Source organism: Melospiza melodia, chromosome 6 (assembly GCF_035770615.1).
Source record: "Melospiza melodia melodia isolate bMelMel2 chromosome 6, bMelMel2.pri, whole genome shotgun sequence".
Taxonomy (NCBI): Eukaryota; Metazoa; Chordata; class Aves; order Passeriformes; family Passerellidae; genus Melospiza; species Melospiza melodia.
The window spans coordinates 1,933,351-1,954,135 of NC_086199.1; the positions used below are offsets into that span (position 1 = coordinate 1,933,351).

Here is a 20,785-nt window from a genome sequence, read left to right on the forward strand (position 1 = left end):
AATTGAACGCCCTGGAATTCCAGAGCCTTTGCCCAGCAGAGGGGAATGAGCACTTGAACAGAGAAGCAGCAGCAGGGAAGGACGTTCCTGACCAAATGCCAGCAATTTAATTCCACATTTATCTGCAATTTGTATCAGAGTCCAGCTAAAGCAGCAGGAATGCAGGCCCTGGGTGCAGGGATTCAGTCCTGGCGCTGGGTCTGTGTCTGTCTGTCCCAGCCCCCAGCATGGAATCATTTCCTCTTCATGTTCTGGAGGTGAGGTGCAGACACTTTCACCTTCCCAGGAATATTTCTGGACAGATCTGTGTCCTGAGGAACAGGGGAGAGGAGAAGGTGACCACAGCAGGAAAACCTTTGTGGAGCTCTGGGCTGATCCTGTCCTTGGCCCTGGTGAGCACCAGGACATCTCCAACCTCAGCTCCCAGTGCCAGCTCCTGCAGAATTCCCACTCCCAGACCCAGAGGGGTCCCTGGGAGCCGCTGCTGTTGTCACACAGGACACAGTGCAGAAGCCAGGCCCAGGGCTCCCACTGGGGCTCAGCTTCTCACGGGCAGCAGAGCTTTCCCACAGGAGCTGGGCAGTGCCCAAGGCCAGGCTGGACGGGGCCTGCAGCAGCCTGGGATAATGGGAAATGCCCCTGCCCATGGATTTTTAAGATCCTTTCCACCCCAAACCACTGCAGGGCTCTCTGACATCCCCCAGGAGTACAAACGCCCCTGCTGAACCCCAGCAGCCCCCCCAGTTTGGCAGCATTTCCCCCCAAATGGCTCCTGTGGCCCCTCAGGCCGGGCTCACCTTGACGCTGCGGAACAGATCCTTCTCTCGGGCACTGGCCTCTCTGGACTGCATGAAATTGTGCAGGGCAATCTTGGCAGCTGCAAAAAGCCAGGGAAGAGTGAAGGAGCCTGGACAGCACCCAGCCTGAGCAGGGGGCACAGGGGCACTCGGGGCTCTCACACCGTACCTTTGCCCTTCTTCTGCGTGCCCGGCGTGAGCTTGACCTTGTACCTGCCCGAGGGAAAGGCTCTGTCAGGGACACGGACCCAGCACGTGCCCTCCCGGGAAGGGGCCCCACTCACTTGTAGTTGGTCATGGCTGTGTAGGGAGCACAGATGGGGACAGCAAAGAGCAGGATGTCCTCGGGGTGGGGCTGCCCCGTCAGGGAGTCCAGCAGGGCCTCGCTCTCCTGGGACACAGAGAGCTGCACTGGGCCCTTCCAAACCAAGCCATCCCATGGCTCCATGAGCAGGGAACTGCCAGGGAATGCCCCAGCCAGCATTTGTGACTGATCTGCTCCATCACTAAAATCACAGCCTTGCCTGGAGCTTGGTTTTGGGCCAAGGGTCACCCAAAGCTCCCCCAGCACACACTGTTACCCTCCTCCATGGAGGAATTGAAAGGAATTCACTTATTCCCAGCCCTGGGCAACACCCACAGCCTGTAATTACACAAAAGTAATTACAGAAAAGTTTGAAGCAATTTGATATGTAAATAAACTTCAAACTAAAGAAGGACCTGCACTGTTCACTGTGTGATTCTCCAGCCCAGAGCCACCAAGGCACAAACCAAGGGCAAACATCCCTGGAGCCAGCTCTGGGTTTATGGGGGATGTGGAGATGAGCAGGGCAGGCATGGAGGTTCATTTTAATGAGATTAATTTTTAAAACACAATTAAAGTGAGTTCAAACAGTCTGGAGGGTTCCCCCATGCCCCAGTCCCAGCAGGAGCACAGCCCCACCTCAGCCCTTACAGAACTGAGCCTTTACCTCCAGTCCTGGCTGCTCCTGCTCCTGCTCCTCCTGCACACACAAACAGAGAACACGTCAGGCCTGCAGAAACCACAGAGCAGCTCCTGCCTCCCCTGTCCCCAAGAAATTCTTTCATCAGCAGCCCCAGAAAGCCCCACAGTCCCTGCAAACAGAACTGAGCTGGTTTCACAACCCAGGTGAGAGCAGCACTGCCGTGGGTGGGAGGGAGGGTGGAGTTTCTTTCCAACCTCTCATTTGCCTGGCACACGCCGAGCTGGGAGGAGGAGATTTGCTCAGAGATAGCAAATCCCAGCAGCAGCAGGGCTGGGAGGAGGAGATTTGCTCAGAGATAACAAATCCCAGCAGCAGCAGGGCTGGGACGAGGAGATTTGCTCAGAGATAACAAATCCCAGCAGCAGCAGGGCAGGGAGCTGGGGCACACCCGGCTCAGGGCGAGCTGCTGGGTGAACCCGAGCCTCGGGACTGCTCCGAGCCCCAGATCTGCCTGTGCTGGCAACAGGATGAGCACAGGGATGGCTGCAGGCTCTGGGCTGCTCTGGGAACTCAGTGGGATCAGTGGCAGCAGACACAGAGCTCCCCACGGTGCCCAGAATCCAGAGGGAGCTGCTCAGCCTCCTGGTCAGAGCTACACAGAGCCAGGACAGACACATGGGCACGAGAGGAGAGGAGAGAGCTGCTCACCTTCTCACTCTGCTCACCTTCCCCTCTCCTGCTGCTCACCTTCTCACTCTGCTCACCTTCCTCTCCTGCTGCTCACCTTCTCACCCTGTTCCTCACCTTCTCACCCTGTTCCTCACCTTCTCACCCTGCTCCACCATCCCATTTCCCATCCCAGTCCTCACCTTGTCCTCCTGCAGCTCATCCAGGCCTGCCTCCTGTGCCTCGTGCAGCACAATTCCTGCAGGCAGGCTCTCCTTGCCCCCTCCTGCTGCACGACGCTGGGCTTTGGGTTTCTGCTGTTGCTTCTTTGCTGCCTCTTCTTTTGTCTTGCCCTTCTTCCCTTTTTTCCCTTTGTCCTCCCTGTTGGAGCCTGCAGACTGTGGTGACACAGGTGGTCAGGGCTGGTGACAGAGCCCCCACGCCCCGGGGAGGGCAGAGCTCCCCCCTCACCCCCAGCAGCTTCATGATGAGCTCCCTGTCCTCCTCGTCCTGGTCCCTGTACTTCTCCTTCATCTTCTTCATTTTACTCTGCAGAAGGAAACACCAACACCTTCAGAAAGGACAAATCTTAGCAGAGTTCTGCAAGCACAGATGCTCTTTCCTTCCCAGTGTCCCAAACTTTCAGAGCAGGTCACCAGTAACCGAGGCACTGGTGCCAACCCCCAGCACCATCTGAGACCCCTCAAAGCACCACCATGGGTGGCAGCCATGGGTGTCTGGGACAGCTGGCAGTGCTGTCCCTGTTTCCATGCCCACCTTCTGGCCCCTCTTGATGGGCTGGGGGGCTGGAGCTGCCTTGGGGCAGTTGGGAGCAGCCACAGGCTGGGTCTCTGTCTCTGCCTCCTTCTGCTTCTCCTCAGACAGCTCCAGGTTCTCAGGGTTGTTCTGCTGCTTCTTTTTCTTCATTTCCCTGAGGAGAACAATCCCAACACCCTCGTGTGTTGTGAGGAGAGAGGAGAGGCTGCTGCTCTCCTGAGCATTCCCAGCCCTTCCCTGCCTCAGGGACCCAGAGGAACTGGACACAGCCCCTCCTCAGAAAACCTTCTCCAGCCCAGCAGTAAAACTGTTCCCAGGCAGCAGCTCCCCTGCAAATGCAGGATGGGCAATGGGCAGGGACTGGAGTGGGTGCAGATGTGCCCAGGACATGGGGAGGGAATGGGGAAGAGGCATCGACCCAGAGCAGCTGTGGCTGCCCCTGATCCCTGGCAGTGCCCAAGGCCAGGCTGGACAGGGCTGGGGGCAGCCTGGGATGGTGGAAGTGTCCCTGTCCATGGCAGGGGTGGGATGGGATGTGATTTAAGGTCCCTTCCAAGCCAACCATGCTGGGATTCCCTGGAACAGCCCCTGGCTCTCACCTCCTCTCCTTGGCAGAGAGATGCCTGCGGCCCTGGGCCCTGCTGTCACCCTGGGGAGGCAAAGGCAGCTCAGGGCAGATCCTGCCCAGCAGCTCCCACTGCTCTGGGCCACCCACAGCAGCTGGGACCTTACCAAGCTGGGCTCCTCCTCTCTGGGGATGATTTTCTGCAGGGATCTGTGGGGAGATGCAAAGGGAGCTCATCAGCAGGTGCAGGGCAGCTCACTGTGGACACACAGCCCTGACTTCAGCAGCCTGGCTCTTTCAGCTTTCAGAGCTTGGCAACCCCAGCTTTGCTGGCTGGGAAAGGCAGGAACACTGGGATTCACTTTAGAAAACAACCTGAACTCTCTGCCAGCTCCTCTCTCACACACACAAGCACCAAACACAGCCTGGGCACCACGGGAGCCCCAAGGTGCAGCTTCCCACGAGCACCCACCCAATCCCTGCTCCCTGCACCCTCCAAGGAGTCCCAGGGGCTGCAGGGAGCTGAGCCCACCCCACAGGCTGAGCAGAGCACAGGCAGCTCAGGGCTCAGCTTCCCAGCATCCCCACTGCTGAGCATGGAAGGAAGGGATGGCAACACATCCCAGCCTTGTCCTGGCAGTGTTTGGGAGACCCCCAGGTGCTGCTGCTTCTCTCACCTCTGGGGCTGAAGGTGTGACAGGTCAATGGTGGTGTCTGGATAATTCACCTCTTCCTCCTTCACCTCCCTCTGGGGCTCTGGATGTTCCTCCTCAGAGTCTCCATCCTCCTCCTCGGAGTCAGCCTCTGGAGCAGGAGTGTTCCCTCCTCCCTGCTCACCCTGGCTGCTCTCAGCTGTGGCTTCCACATCCTCCGGAGCTTCCTCACCCTCAGGAGCTTCCTCACCCTCAGGAGCTGTCTCAGCCTCAGCTTTTTCCTCCTCACTGCTGTCTCCTCCATCTGGGGCCCCCAGGGCAGGAAAACACAGAACACCAAACTGATCCCTCATCCCAGGATGGCTTGGCTTGGAAGGGACATTAAAGCCCTTCCAGTGCCACCCACACCTCCCACTGTCCCAGGGTGCTCCAATCCCCCTCCAGCCTGGCCTTGGGCACTGCCAGGGATCCAGGGGCAGCCACAGCTGCTCTGGGCACCTGTGCCAGGGCCTGCCCACCCTCACAGCCAGAATTCCTTCCCAATATCCCACCCATCCCTGCCCTGTGTCAGTGTGAGACCATTCCCCTTTGTCCAAACTGAATCCCCCGAGCCTGAGGGACCCCCCAGTGTCCCCCTCTACCCAAGAGCTCCACGTCCTCAGCCTGAGGGATCTGAGGGACCCCCAGCAGCCCCCAGAGCCCCCCAGTACCTAAGAGCTCCACGTCCTCAGCCACCAGCTCACTGGCACTGCTGGAAACCGTGTCCAGCTCCTCCTCCTGGGCCTTGACCTTCCTCTCCTCGCGGTGCCTCCACACACAGCTCTCATCCACCTGGACATGAGGAGCTCTGGGTCGGCTGGCAATGCTCACACAACGCCTCCCTCAGCTCCTCCTTCCCCTTTTAACACTTCTTGCCATCAAAAGGCAGCAAAATGAAAGCAGACCCAAGTGTGCCAAGCCCACAAGTCAGGGTGGCACACGGGAATGTTCAGATTGCCAGTCCAGAGCAGCCCTGGCAGAGACAGGAATCAGAGTCTGTCTGGAATGCAGAACTGCTTCCATTTCCATCTCAGCCCAGAGTCATTATCAGCAAGAAGCTCTTTATGGGATCTTTCCCAGTGGGAAAAGAAGTAATTGGGAATACACTGATAAGCAAGATGCAGAAAATGAACCTCCTGCAGCTCAAAGCAAATTACAAAAGCCAGCAGGAGCTGCTTGGGAAAAGCTGTACCTTAAACAAGAAGCTGAAGCCCATCATCAGATAGGAAGGTGGAAGGAAATTCTTCTTCCCTGAAAAACAAAGGGAGAGTCTCATGAGGAGCTTCAGCAGCCATGCTGCAGGATGTACTTCCAAAATTCATTTTTATTAGAGGCTTTAGGCTACCAAAAAACTACACTGAGGGTTTTTTATCTCTGGGATGAGAACAGGAGAGCTCAAAAGCAGCTGAGTTAATGAACTCCTGCCCAGGGCTCAGCTCAAACTGCTGCTGCAGCTGCCTGATACTCAGAATGAGCCATTCCCAACAGAGCTCTGGGAGAAGAGTGGGATCTGCTGCCCCTGCAGGACAGCCCAGCACCTTTGGGAAAACAAAACAACATCCCACTGCTGCCCTGGGCCTCACCTCGGATCATGAAGCTGCCAGTAGTGAGATATTCTCCTGTGGGGGCAGTTTTAGAAACCTAAAATAAAACCACAAGAAACTGTAAAAAATCTCTGTGACAGACATGAGGTGACAACAGCACCAAGAGAAACACTGGCTCAAAGGGGATAAACTCCTGGAACAGCTCTGCAGGACTCCATATCCAAGGGGCTCTTCCTCTCCTTAGCAGGGAGTTTTCCTAAGGGATGTTTCAATCCACCAGCACTGAGTTTTAGGAGTCCTGGGTGAGCAACTCAGGAAGTAACCCAGGATCTACTCAGGAGCATTCAGGGAGAAATTATGTGAAGGGTTGTGATGGCAGCCCTAGAGCAGAGGCTGGATGGAGTCACAGAATAAAGCAGGGATTTATTCAAAGCATCTCCTCCATGGATCCACCTTGGGCAGCACCAGAGCCCAGCCAGGGCTGCACCCAAGATCAACCAAAATGGCCCCAAAATGCACGGCCGGGCACGGGCTCTGTCCCTGGGATCAGTTCTGCTCCATTTGCACCTTGCAGTTCATTGTCCCATTCCAGCTTTAGCCCAGGCAGTCCCACCCTGCTTGTTTTTCTCTCTCCAGCCCACGGGGTTTGTGCTCCTGGGCTGAGATTTGGGTCATTTGTCCTTGGTGCCCAGCTGGAGCAGGAATTGTTTTGTCTCCCTGCTCTGTGCACAGAGCTCAGAACTGCACCTCATCAGAACCATCCCCTGATATGGAGCCCAGACCATCACACTAAAGCAGCACAGAATGTGAAAAATAGAAAAGCTGAACCTGAGGCATGAGCAAAAGCACCTCCCCTTTGGTGTGATGTCCCCAGCCTCACTCACACAGAAGTGTGCCCCCAGCCAGGAGCCGTGCCTGGGGTGCCCTGCAGCCCTGGGCTGTGTGCCCGAGTGCTCACCTGGCTGTGGGACACCCACCAGGCGCTGGTGACCACGCGGGCGTCCCAGGCGGCGCTGTAGCACAGGGCCATGGTCCCCGCCTCCGTCAGCGTCCGCGGCGGGATGGGCTCCCCTGCAACGCCCACAGCTGCCCTGAGCCGGCCCTGCAGCCTCCCAGCCAGGACTGATCCCACCCCAGGGATCAGCCAGCTCCTGTCCCCGGGGCTCCACAGGTACCTGAGGGGTTCTTGATGACGCAGCTGGTGGCTCCGTGCAGATCCGCGTGCACGTAGATGTCCCCTGGGAACAGAGAGCCCCCTCAGATCACACCCCCCTCAGCCAGGGAACCCCTCATGTCACAGGGAAATGCCTGCTCTGGCTGCAAGGGGCAGGCTGGGCACACAGAAGTGTAGCCGTGATATTTTCTGAAAAATCCTTTTGCCAGGATTTTTCTCCTGAGAAGCTGAGAGGCCTCAGGAACAATATGTAAACAATGATCATCTGCTGCTGTGGGATGCCACAGGGGCATCTGGGATTGGTCTCATGGGGTTGTTTCTAATTAATGGCCAATCACAGTCAGCTGGCTCAGACTCTCTGGTCAGTCACAAGATTTTATTATCATTCCTTTCCTATTCCTTTCAAGCCTTATGATGAATCCTTTCTTTTATCTTTTAGTATAGTTTTAGTATATCATTTTCTTTTAATATAATATAGATCATAAAATAATAAATCAGCCTTCTGAAACACGGAGTCAAGATTCTCATCTCTTCCCTCATGCTGGGACCCCTGTGAGCACCCCCACACAGAAGATCTGAAAGCTCCTTTCCTTTATGGTTTTAGGAATGTAAAAATGGTAAATTTTGTATTTCCCAGTTCTGGGAACACCACCCCACAGAAGCCTTTCAGCCCATCCCTGTCCAGGGAGAATCAGCTCCTCTGCTCCCGAGGGGAGCCCAGCCAAGCTGCTCTCGCTCCCTGGCACCAGAGGAACTCCCACCACCACAGTTCCCTTGGATCCAAGGCCCAGCTGAAGGACAAAGCAGAGGGAGCCTCCCCTGTCACTCCTGGACACCACAGGGGTGGGGAAGAGGAGAAGCCCCACGCGGGCTCCCGGGGCTCACCTGGTTTGAGGTAGCGCTTCACGATCAGCTCGTTCTGCTGCTGATCCCTGCCAGCAATCACCAGGTAATTCTCAGAGCTGATGAACCACAGGAACTTCTCAAACCTGCCAAATTGCAGCAGATCCACAGCGTCAGTGACACCTGGAACTAACAGGACATTGCACAGCTGGGTTTTGATACCAAACTCAGAATATCCACCTCAGCACCTGCAATTTATGAGACTGGAAATATTTTTACTCCCATCCACAGGCCTGGGACATAAAAACAAGGCATGGGACAACTACAGCATCCCTGGCAGGGAGATTTGGAGATGGAACAAGAAGCACAGTCCTCCCGTTTATTTTTATTTTAATAATTAAAAGCTTTGAGGTTTTGTTTCATTTGTTTGTTGCATTTTAAAGCACAGAAGCCCAGAATGGTTTGGGTTTGGGTTGGAAGGGACCTTGAAGATGATCCAGCCCCCCTGGAGCACCCCTTCCACTGTCCCAGGCTGCTCCAGCCCCACCCAGCCTGGCCTGGGACACTGCCAGGGAGGTGGCAGCCACAGCTGCTCTGTGCTGCTGTCCCTGGAACCACTCTGGGATCCTCTGACTCTTTAGGGAGACTCCACGCAAAGTGCAGAGCTCAGAAATCCCAAACAGCTGCACTCCTAACCAGGGAGGATCCATCCTGGCACATGGCAGAAGGACAGTGGAGCTGTACTTGCCAATAGACCTTTCTGGCCTTCTGGATGGTGGTGACAGTCTGAACTTCCCTCAGGGTTTGCTTTGTCTTCTTCTCAGCTGATTTAAAAGCCTGTTTGGACAGAAAGCACCATCAGCACCCAGCAAGAATCCCAGAATTCCCCACTGAACACTGGGAAAGTTGGAAGGAAATGGCCTGGACTCGATCACAGTGCAGGCTCTTAAACCTGCACCCTGGAGAGCTGCTCCCTGAAATGATCAGCTCTTGGATGGAAGGATTCCACTGATTTTCCCCTCTCAGTCCTGGTCTGTCAGTGCCTCCACCTGCTCTGAGCATTCCCAGTGCTACTGGAAAAGGAGGATCCATCAGGGATCTGCAATCCTCCATGAGCTCCCAATGTCAAGCATAAAACAACTCTGGGTGATGGTTTTCCCTTTTATGTTTTGTTAGGGCTGCTCAGATCAGCTCAGGATTTCCCCCTGAGCAGTGGGAGGGATTTTCCTTTTAAATATCTTCTAAAATCCAAGAGAACAAAAAAATACCTTTTCTGCAGCTTCCACTGTCTTCTGAGTTTTCTTGGCTGCATGTCTTTTGTGATCATAGTACCTGTGAAACACAAGTGTGTGTCCTGAAATCCCAGCAGAGCCACTCCTTCATCCCCATCCCCCTCAGCCCCCTCATCCCAGGCCTTTTGTTCCATGGGCAGAGCTGGAAAATTCAGTGTGAGCCACAGAGCAGCTGCTCTGCACCAGGGAATTCCCATCCCAGAGCTCAGGAGAAGCTGCTGTTTCAATTTTTAACTCTTATTTTTAACAAGGTATCTCAAATCCTTCCTCCTGCAATATTATCACCAACAACTGCACACCCAGAGAAATTTCTGCTTCAAAAAACAATGATTTTTTTTACTGAAAAATCTTACTTTTTGGCATTGGCATAGGCAGACAAATTGAGATCAACATCAATCAATAAGGGTTTGTTTTTCTGAGGTTTCTTCAACTGTTTGGTTTTATTCTTTTTCTTTTTTCCTTTTGGTTCTTCTGTTTCTTCCTTCTCTATATCAGCATCATCCTCCTCCTCTTCCTCTTCAGATAACACATAGGGGTTCCTAAAACCATGTGAGATCATAAGATTGAGATAAGATAGCTGGTTAATTTTTAATCCTTGGTGCAATGTGCTCTTAATTTAACTCTCTCAAAGGTTTAGAAATGGCCCAAGGAGCCTCTAAACCATTCACAATTAGAGACACAGGAAGCTTTGTGTGCCAACCCTTTTTTGTCCTGGAGTCAGCCAAATTTGGGAGGAAAAAGAAAACAAAAGCAGAAGATAAAGAGCCAAATTTTCCCAGTCCAAGGAACTGACTGAAAACAAGTTTATAGAATAGACTGTCACTTCTGAAAGCGAGGTAACCAAAAATTCACAAATTAACTCTGCCACGTCCCAGCTTTTACACCAAAACTTCTGGGTATAAAAAACCTGTTTTGGGGTATTTTTAAATCTCTGCGGCCCTGCTGCAGGGCACTCACCTCAGCAGCATGGTGATGTGGTTTGTCTGCAGCTTTAACTCTTTGATTGCCGAGGCCACGGGGTCGCCCTGGGCCTGGGCCTCCTTGACGATGGCGCCGATCTCGCTCCAGTCGATCTGGTTGGCCAGGGCGCTGCGCACCACCTGGATGGCCCTGTCCACCACCTCCAGGTTCATCTCTATCAGCTCCCCCTTCAGCTTATCAGCTTCCTTGGGAAAGGAGCAGCTTGGAGCGGTGCAGCCGAGCACAGCTCAGCAGCAGGTGTTGGAAAATGGAAGCAGCGGTGGAGAAATGCAAGGATGGGTTGGAGTGGTGGCACGGGACAAGATCCGACCCCGGTGGAAGGTGTCCCTGCCCCTGGAGCTGGGTGGGATTGAAGCTCCCTCCCAGCCAAACCATCCCATGGTGGTGTGATTATGCACTTTTTAATTAAAACCCAGAATCTGCCTTACCTGAGCCTGCTGGAGAGCTTCCAGTCTGTGCTCGTGGTCCCTACGGACATTTTCAAGTTTCTTCAATGCTTGTTTTTCCTTTTAAGTACAAGATGTCAAAAATATAAATAAAAACATTTATATTAAAAATGTTTATATTTATAGGTATATTTATACCTATAAATATTTATAGGTATATTATATATGTATATTATACAGGTATATTATACAGGTATATTATATATTATTTATAGGTATATATATTTATGGCAGTGATTATCTGATGCCTTTACCAAAAGCCATCAGGTAATCACTGAAGAAGCAAGAGAAGCCTCTGGAGATGTGGGAGCATCCACGTGGATCAGGACTCACCTGCTGCAAGGCCTTCAGATCAATCTTCTGCCCCTCCAGCTTGGAGTAGAACTCATCTGTGGCCTGCAGGAGAGAGACTCGGGTTGGAGAATGCCCAGGCTGGCCTGGCTCAGGGCAGGACAGGAGGGGCCCTGCACAGGAGGGGCTGCAGAGCACTAAAAGAGCTGACAGAGGCTGAGACAACCTCCAGGAGCTTTCTCCATTCCCCTTCCCATGGGAGGAGTCCAGCAGGACACTCAGGGCTGAGTGTCACTGCAAACACAGAAGGAAAAAGTGCCCAAGCAATGGCTCACCTGCTTTGCTAAGAAATGATGGAAAAGAAGCTGATTTAGTTCAGATTAAATGATTGCAAAGCCAGATCTACCTGTCCTGGATCCCTGCTGCTTCACTGGGTCACTTAAACAAACACAAAAACCCAGAGTGCCCAAAGACTGCTCCTGCTGGTCCAAAGCACAAGGTGAGGAAGGTTTGGGGCTGTTCAGATCATCAGAGGGACAAGGACAGAGGGACAGGAGCAGGGAATGGCTCCCAGTGCCAGAGGGCAGGGATGGGTGGGACATTGGGAATTGCCAGAGCAGCTGTGGCTGCCCCTGGATCCCAGGCTGGACACTGGGCTTGGAGCACCTGGGACAGTGGAGGTGTCCCTGCCATGGCTGGGGTGGCACTGGGTGGGCTCTGAGCCCCCTCCAGCCCAAACCACTCTGGGGCTCTGTGATCACTGAAGGAAATGACAGAAACTGAGGCAGGAACAGGGCAGGAGCGTGGAGTGGGAAATCTGGAGCTCAAGATCAAGAACAAGAGGCCAATTATCAACTCCAGATGTTAATGAGCTGAGGAGCAGAAAGGACAATGCCCAAGGAAACACCAAACAAGAGCTCTGAGGCTTTCAGAGCAGGAGCAGAAGTGTAAATGTGCTGTCTGCCAGAACTGTGACTCCACACACAACCCAGACTCCAGCTCTGCACAACAAACATTTGGGATCTCTGATGGAGCTTCACCTCCCTCACTGCAGGACTGAGCCCAGCAGTCAGCACTGCCCAGCTGCAGCCCCAGCCCTGCTTTGGCTTTTTCTCACCAAACATTCCTCCATAAAATGATTCATCCCTTCCAAGGTCTCTGCTTTCATTAACAACCCCTGCACCATGTTTTAATTACTCCTTTTAGCAGCAGTCAATTCAAGCACTCAAGTACAGCATCAGCAAAAGCACTGTACCTTATTGAATGAGTCAAATTCCAAGTAGGGACATTTTGAATGTTGAGAAAACAAGAAAGGATGAAATTCCTCATATCTGTAAAATACACATTTGATATTATCACCTGAAAACCAATTTCTGTTATGCACACTAGTAGAAATACTTCAAATATTTACGTGTAGATATCTTCTGCTGGTTTGTCTGGTTCCAGGCTTGGCTTTTTCTCCTTTTTCTGGATAACATAACCCTGAAAGAAAACAAAAATATCATTTGTCTGTGGAAAGGTTTAGGTATCAATAAATAATTCCAGCAGGGAACATTGTGCCTGACCCACTGGCTTGGCTCCAATTCCTTCTGGAAAAAGAAGTGAACTTCTCCCAGCCCTCAGGACCATCCCATAAATGCAGAGTTTCTGTGCAGGATTTATTACAGAAGCTATTAAATCCCAACTGCAAATCTCCCAGGATTCACACAATCTGCCTGTGCATTATTTAATTGCTGCCCAGCCTGTGGAAAGAAGCAATTTTTATTCCACATCAGCACCTGAGACCCAGGAATAAAACCCAGAGCTGGGAGGAGCAGGAATTGGGAATTCCTGAGGAATCCCTGCCTGCCAGTTTAACTCTGCAATTCCAAATCCCTGATAGCCCACCCAGACCCACCTTTCCACTGAAGTTGTCAGTGAGGGCCATGTATTCCTCTGCTTTCTCTAGAGCTGAAAGAACCTTTTCAAGGTTTTCTGAAGAGAAAACAGCAGAAATATTTCATCCCTGCAATTATTGCTCATTTTCATCAGGAGTCTAAGTTTACATCTGGGAAATTTTTAATATAAAAATGTATTTAGATGGTTTTAGCACATAATTATTCAAGTTTCAGGAGGAGAAAAAAGACCCCACAAATATCAGCACTTTATGAAATTAAAGCTGCAGAGGTAAAGCATAAACCAGAAGCTGTGAGAAGTTATTTTTTTACTGCACCATAATGCAGTAGGAAGAAAAAACCCTCTGGATTTATGGGAAATATAAAACACATGAGGAAAATAAGACTGCAGGAAAATATTTTCTGATTTTATTACCCAAATCTTTAATTTCCCAATAAATGTAAAGCTGCTGCTTTATCAAATCCCCAATGTTTGTTACAAATAAAGATTTGGATGTTAATTCTTCTTGTCAAACACCCAGAACTCACCCCATGGTGAGGTGGTGTCAGTATAAAATTATTTAGACTACAGGAACAATCTGACATTTTATCTCCAATTTATGCACAAATCAAGAGTTTTAATGCAAACAAGGATAGTCCCCAAGCTAAAAACATTAAAAAATAAATCCACAGGTTCACTCATCTCTTTGGGAAAAAATCACTACAGAGACATAAAAATCCCCATGTTTGTGGCCCAGCCTTTAAAATATTACACCTTTATTTTCCAGCTGTTGATCTATTTTGACAGCTCCAGAAAATCCAGCTTCTATAAGGCAGTGCTCGATGAGAGTGGCCCCATAAGCTGTAAAAAAAAAAAAAAAAAAAAAAAAAGAAATAGTGTAGGATCATCTGTAGAAAATATTCACAATTTGCATTAAAAAAAATTAAAAAACACAACAAAACTGGAGAAAAGAGTGTGAGAAGAGTCAGAAGTGCCAAAACTCAGGGAAGGGGCAGGAGGGATGGATGGGTGGGTGAGGAAAAGGGGGTGAGAAAAAGCCAGAATTGCCACAAAGGGAAAATGATGGGGATTTCAGAGAGGAGCAGCTGTGCCTGGTGACTGCATCAGTAACACCAGTGAGGCCAAGGCTTCCTGCAGGACAGGATCAGAAACACCAAACTGCAGCATGGCACAGCACAGCTGGGATCACTGGGGGACAGCAATTAGCAATTGTACAGTAATATTACTATTATTATATAGAAATTATTTAAGAGAGCAGGGTAGAGAAGGAGAGAGAAAAGGGTGGTGAAAAAGAGAATCAAGAGATGAAGAAAGTCATGCTCAGGTGTGATTTGAGCTGGAAATTCTCAGCTTGGGCTCAGGAAATTCTCTGCTTCAGCAGCATTGGCAGGTCAGGAGGAAAACCAATTTTGTTCTGATGATCTCAAACAAGACAAATTTGGTTCTGTGCTCAGGAAAACCTGATTTTACACTTGCAGCTCCTATCTGGTAGCAGGATGGTGCAAAATGGCCCAAGGCAGAGCTCCAGCAGAGCCACTGCCAGGGCCCATCACTGCTGCACCAGGGGCAGATGCCTGGCAATCACCAAATCCCTGCTTCCCAGGCAGCCTGGGGGCTGGGAGGTGTCCCTGCCCAAGGAAGGAGATGGATTTAAGGTTCCTTCCAACCCAAAGCCCTGCAGGGTTCTGTGATCAGTTATTCCAGCTTTCCAGCATGACAGAGCACGCCCTGAGTGACCCCACTGCACCTCCTGCCAAAGGCCACTCACGAAGGAGGGGGTTGAGAACCCTCTTCAGCTGCTCCCCTTTGGGTGCACTGGATATGATTTCAGTTAACCTGCAGCAAGGAGAAAAGAAAAAGTTGCAATTCCAAAGAATAACGTGGTTTAAAACAACATTGCATCGCTTAGAAGTTACAAAACATTTCCAGCCTCAAAAAAATGAAACTAAAAATGGCCTGGAATAAAATACCCAAAGATTTTCACAGCTCTGACAAATCTGGGGTTGTCCCAATAAATACATCATTTATGAGCTCTGAAATTCACGGGGATTTCTGAAGGAGTTTTGAATAAGTTAGAGATGGGACCTCTGAGATTTTAGAGTTTGTGTGATTTATTTTCTTATCTTGTACAGGAAGGGTGAGTTCAGCTCACATCTTCACTGCATGGCTCAGAAGGTCACAAGACCCTCAGTTACAACACCTTTTAAGGAGTTATTGACCAATAAAACACCACCAACAAGGATATTTATGTTTTTAACCCAATCTTTAAATATTTCATCTTATGGACCCATGCTACAGTGTGAGCTTTCTTAGCCACTCATGTTACGGCACACAAACCCACAGTGCTGCATTCTAAACTCCTTGTTTGCCTCTGGAACTACTTTTATTTCTATATCTTAAACTCTAAACTTTGCTTTCCTTAGCTCATTGTGTCTCTGCTTTAAACTATAAATCCACATTCTCACTTCTGGCTGCTCAGTTTGGGAGCCTTTCCCAAGGTCTCAGATCAAATCCTCTGTTTAATTCTGATCTTTGGCTCACAGGCCCAAAGTTCTGAGAGTCCCCTGCATTTCAGATTCCAACAGAAATTGGAATTGTCTCTCCAAGGTGGGCAGGGGCACAGCAGCTTTGGCACTGGCCACAATAAACACATCATTTATGAGCTTCAAAGCTGGAATTACCTGTCCAAAGTGGGCAGGGGCACGGCAGCCTTGGCACTGGCCACAATAAATACACCAGATATGAGCTGTGAAATGGGCATTACCTGTCCAGGGTGGGCAGGGGCACGGCAGCCTTGGCGCTCTCCACCGGGTAGCGCTCCCTCACCGCAAACCGCACGTCGTCGGCGCCGTCGGTGCGGAACCTCAGGATGTTGAGGATCAGGTACTCGTGGTCAGTGAGGACAACATTGCCCTGCACAAGGAGCACAGGGACCCTGAGTGAGGCCAGCACGGTGTCCCTGCCCCAGGGGACACTGGCAGCCTGTCAGAAGCCAGGACATTGCTCTGGCTGCTCTGGAGGACTCCAGACCCAGACTCCTGTGCCTTGGATTTTGAGCCATGGAAAAAATGACCAATCTCATATGAGGATTTACAAGCCACCAAAGCTTAAGTAGAATGATAGTTAGTCACAGGGTGAAAAGTAGAATTCTGGGGTTTTTAGAATGGGGGCTCAGGGTCCTAAGATGAAGAAATCTGGGCATGCCTTGTCCTTCTTTCTCCTTCTTCCATCTTTTGGGTGATGGTGGCACTTTTGGATTGGTTTAGGGTAGAGACGGACTGTCTAACATAGGTGAATGGTATTGGAAAATTATTGTAAATAAAGTAACATAGTTTTTAGAATAAAAAGTAGTAGTTTTAGTAGAAAAGGTAGCAGTTTTAGTATAATAAGTAGTAGTTTTCAGTAGTTTTTGTATAAAAAGACAACACCACCCTGAAGGCGGGGAGCGTGCCACTTACTGACCTGCTGGACAGACCTCATCAGGCCAGGGAAAGAACATGACAGACAACAGCAAACAACCTTGGGAAGCAGACCAGAAGAGTGCTGAGCACACAGAGCCCCGAGCAGGCTGCTCACCCTGTCATAGAGCTCCAGGATGAGGTGGTAGGCAGCCTGCTCGCTGCCGAACTGCAGGTCCACGATGCGATCCACGCCCAGCTGCCGCACGCTCACCAGGCGCCGCGTCCTCAGGTGCTTCCGGCACTGCGGGGAGGCTCACATGGAGCTGCCCTGGATTCCACACCACGGCTGCCCCCGGGGGACCCTCAGCTCTGCCAGCTGCTGCTCCCCCCTGCTTTATGCAGGTAAAACAGTCCCTCTCTAGGCCTGGAACTCAGGGATGCCTCCCTGGCTCAGGGCCCGAAAAATGTAATGTGAATGGAATTAACCAACAGTGAATTAATCAGGGGGTTTTGTTGTTTAATATTGTTCTTTTTTGTTGTTTTTGTGCTGGTGAATGCTTTGCCTGTGAAATAAACAGCTTTTTCCACTTTTCTCCAAGGAAGATTTTTCCTGAACCACTGCTTTGTGAATCTGCAATTGAATCTGTTTTCTACAGAAACCTATTGGGAGGTTCTCTCCCAAATTTGCCCTACACCAGGACAGGGGGCAAACCTGGAGTGAGTGACTTCATTATCTGAAGTTATAATTGAACAATTAACTCCTGATATGCAAATGGACCCAACTTTCACCAGTCTGAAAAACTCTGATTGCTGTCTCACCTGGGTGTGGCCTTGCAGGACTCCTGCACACCCAGGGTGTGCCCTTTGAAGGCCTTTCAATAAACACCCACCTTCATCCTTGAACTCTGCCCAGCCTCTGCTCCAGGCAGCCTCTCCAGGCATCAGAGGGGTGGGGAAAATGTCTGGGAAATATCTGAAAACACCTGGGAATGGCTTGGCTATAGAGCCCTCCTGTGGCACCAACCACTTCCCACTGAACTCAAATATCACAAGAGTGAAAATGTTGGTGCTCACCAAGGTAACACCTTCATTTTCATAATTATAAATATAATTGAGCCTAGTTCTTAACATTAAGACATTTTTTCCATGTTGTTTGTTTAGCTCAAGGGAGCAGCTGGTTCAAATTCTAAGAGTTTATTTGTAAAGAGAATTGGGATTATCCCTGCATCCATCTGTGCTGTGGAAAGCCACCCTGGGAATCTCTGCTGAGTCACTTCTGGCTGCACCCAGAGGTAAAACAGATCCATGGGAGCATCCCAGGCTGGATCCCCACGGATCCACCCATGGGTGACCTGCAGGAGCCCAGCCTAGGAGCCTGGAGCAAGGCCTGAACCCCAGAGCTGCATCCAGCAACTAAAAATTCCCACAATCCAACTGGAACAACAAGGACTTTACTGGAGCAACATTCCAGAAGGAATTTATAAATAAAGTTTATAAAAAAAACTATAAATAAAGTTTATGAAAAGTTTTAACAAATTTAAATATTCACTCCTCCAGGCACTGAACACGGCGACGTGACCCCAAGGCCACGTTTGCTCTCCCCTTGTCCTCAGCCACCTGCAGGACCAGGATTCACTGGGAAAACCCTTCCCTAATTTCCTGCCCCAAGGACAGAAGGTGCCCCCTCCTTCCTGATGTGCAGACACTTTATGAAACCCTGCAGAGCTCACCTTCATGGCAAAGCTGGAGGGCATCACGTTCTTGGGCCACTCAAACTCCGTCAGGTGGATGCGGATCCCCGACTCCAGCAGCAGCGTGGCCTTGCACTCTGGCCTGGGGGAGAGCAGGGCAGCTGCACCCCAAAATCCCACAGCTGCACCCCAAATCCCTCAGCTGCACCCCAAAATCCCACAGCTGCACCCCAAATCCCTCAGCTGCACCCCAAATCCCACAGCTGCACCCCAAAATCCCCAGCTGCACCCCAAAATCGCCAGCTGCACCCCAAAATCCCACAGCGGTACCCTGTAAACCCTCAGCTGCACCCCAGATCCCACAGCTGCACCCCAAATCCCTCAGCTGCACCCCAAAATCCCCAGCTGCACCCCAAAACCCTCAGCTGCACCCCAAAATCCTCAGCTGCACCCCAAAATGCTCAGCTGCACCCCAAAATCCCTCAGCTGCACCCCAAAATCCTCAGCTGCACCCCAAATCCCACAGCTGCACCCCAAATCCCTCAGCTGCACCCCAAAATTCTCAGCTGCACCCCAAATCCCTCAGCTGCACCCAAAAATGCTCAGCTGCACCCCAAAATCCTCAGCTGCACGCCAAATCCCACAGCTGCACCCCAAAATCCTCAGCTGCACCCCAAATCCCACAGCGGTACCCTGTAAACCCACATCTGCACCCCAAATCCCTCAGCTGCACCCCAAAATCCTCAGCTGCACCCCAAAACCCTCAGCTGCACCCCAAAACCCTCAGCTGCACCCCAAATCCCTCAGCTGCACCCCAAAACCCTCAGCTGCACCCCAAATCCCTCAACTGCACCCCAAATCCCTCAACTGCACCCCAAAATCCTCAGCTGCACCCCAAAATCCACAGCTGCACCCCAAAACCCACAGCACCCCCTCCAAATGAGAACACACTGGGATCCCACGAGGCTCAGGAGCAGCCACCCCAACACCCACCCACCCACCAAAGGTTTTCCCATTCCCTAAGAACTTTCTGGGTAAAAATTCCTGCATTTTACCAAAACCCAGCAGAATTTCACTGGAAACAGGTCAGAAATTACAGCAGACAATGTAAAAAATCTGATTTCACACAGCATTCCTAAAGAATTTGTAAATAAAGCCGTTTAAAGCCCTTACTTTTGCAGGCGGATGAGATAGGTCTTGTTATCCACATCATAGACGTTGTTCACTCTCATGCCCAACAAGCTGCCAAAAGGAAAACAAGGAATGCTCTGGAGAACCCAAAACACAGCTGGCTGGGAAAAATCCCAGTGGGAATTCATGTACACAGAAGGGCAAGTTATGATAAGTTACCAAGTTATGTAAATTACCAAGTTATAATAAATTACCAAGTTATGAGAAATTACCCAGGAGTAACCAAAAGGGCAGCAAAGGGAGATTAATGAAATGAGTTGGAAGCAACAACCACGGAGAGATGGAGAAACTGCTCTTAAAACACGGCAATTAAGAGAGGGAGAAAATGAGACTGAGAGATTTATATTAATGGATAAAGTGGAGAAAGGTGCCAGGTCCTGCCCGTGCTCCTCTTTGTGGATGTAAAATGAGCTGGTGGGAGTGGAGCTCCTGGCCAGCACAGGGCACCAGCAATGCCAGTGTGGGCACTGAACTGGCCTGGGGTGCCAGTGACGCCCTTCAGAGGGGGATGGACACCAGGAATGTGTCAGGAGTTTCCCAGCTGGGAAAACTGGGAATGTTCCCTGGAGAGGAGAAGGCTCCAGGCAGAGCTCAGAGCCCCTGGCAGGGCCTGAAGGGGCTCCAGGAGAGCTGCAGAGGGACTGGGGACAAGGGATGGAGGGACAGGAGCCAGGGAATGGCTCCCAGTGCCAGAGGGCAGGGATGGGTGGGAGATTGGGAATTGGGAATTCCTGGCTGGGCTGGAATTGCCAGAGCAGCTGTGGCTGCCCCTGGATCCCTGGCAGTGCCCAAGGCCAGGCTGGGCACTGGGGCACCCTGGGACAGCGGGAGGTGTCCCTGCCATGGAGGGGTGGAAGGGGATGGCGGCGGGGCTGAGGGGGTTTGTGCTGAGGGACAGAGCGGTGACAGCGGGACACGATGGAGCAGCAGAGCCCCCACAGCCCTGAAACTACGGCCGGGACCGGGACCACGGCCAGAAGGAGGAGAGGGGACAGAACCAAAACCAGAACCGGGACAGGGACCGGGACCCGGGGCAGGACGAGGACCACGGCCAGAAAGAGGAGCGAGGACAGAACCAGAACGAGAACCAGGACAGGAGCGGGACCGGGACCCGGGGCAGGAGGATCAGGTCCCACCGGGCCGGGCCCCGCTCCCGGAGCCGCACCGGAGCCGGGCGGGGAGTGCCGGTACCTCTGCCGCAGCTCGGCGAGCACCGCGCGGATGTCGACGGTGCTGAAGCGGGACTTCATGGCGCCGGCGCCGCCCGCCGAGACCCGCACGGATCCCGGCTCCGGCCCCTCACGGCTCCCGCTCCCTCACGGCCCCGGCGCTCCGCGGCCGCCCCGCGCCTGCGCCCACAGGCGCTACGGGCAGCGCGCGGTGCCAATCCCCGGCGCTCCGCGGCCGCGCACGGGCTGAGCCGAGCAGGGCGGTGCCGCGCGCGACCAGCAGGAGGCGCTGTGAGCGAGGGGGCGCTGAGGGGGCGGGCGGCGAGCGGGGCTCGGAGGTGACAGAAAAGCGTCGAGAAATTATAGAAAAACGTCCAAGAATGACAAAAAAGACTCCGACGGTGACAAAAAAGGGTCCACAT

At 51.8% G+C, this 20,785-nt stretch overlaps 1 protein-coding gene across 1 annotated transcript; it reads right to left on the minus strand.

Moving 5' to 3' along the window:
- Positions 1 to 84: 84 nt before the first annotated feature.
- Positions 85 to 20,497, minus strand: NEMF (nuclear export mediator factor). The gene is made up of 33 exons (XM_063159590.1): positions 20,386 to 20,497; positions 19,177 to 19,245; positions 18,043 to 18,145; positions 16,488 to 16,613; positions 15,676 to 15,824; positions 14,680 to 14,747; positions 13,665 to 13,751; positions 12,913 to 12,989; positions 12,427 to 12,497; positions 12,271 to 12,346; positions 11,058 to 11,120; positions 10,707 to 10,784; positions 10,255 to 10,463; positions 9,651 to 9,836; positions 9,274 to 9,337; positions 8,754 to 8,842; positions 8,048 to 8,151; positions 7,164 to 7,226; positions 6,947 to 7,059; positions 6,028 to 6,085; positions 5,637 to 5,695; positions 5,116 to 5,236; positions 4,430 to 4,709; positions 3,920 to 3,962; positions 3,787 to 3,836; positions 3,188 to 3,341; positions 2,882 to 2,959; positions 2,614 to 2,808; positions 1,769 to 1,801; positions 1,082 to 1,188; positions 967 to 1,010; positions 798 to 877; positions 85 to 311 (listed from the first exon to the last, which is right to left on the minus strand). The coding sequence occupies exons 1-33, from the start codon at positions 20,442 to 20,444 to the stop codon at positions 234 to 236; spliced, it is 3,234 nt and encodes a 1,077-aa protein (XP_063015660.1). The 5' UTR covers positions 20,445 to 20,497; the 3' UTR covers positions 85 to 233.
- Between the last annotated feature and the right edge of the window lie 288 nt (positions 20,498 to 20,785).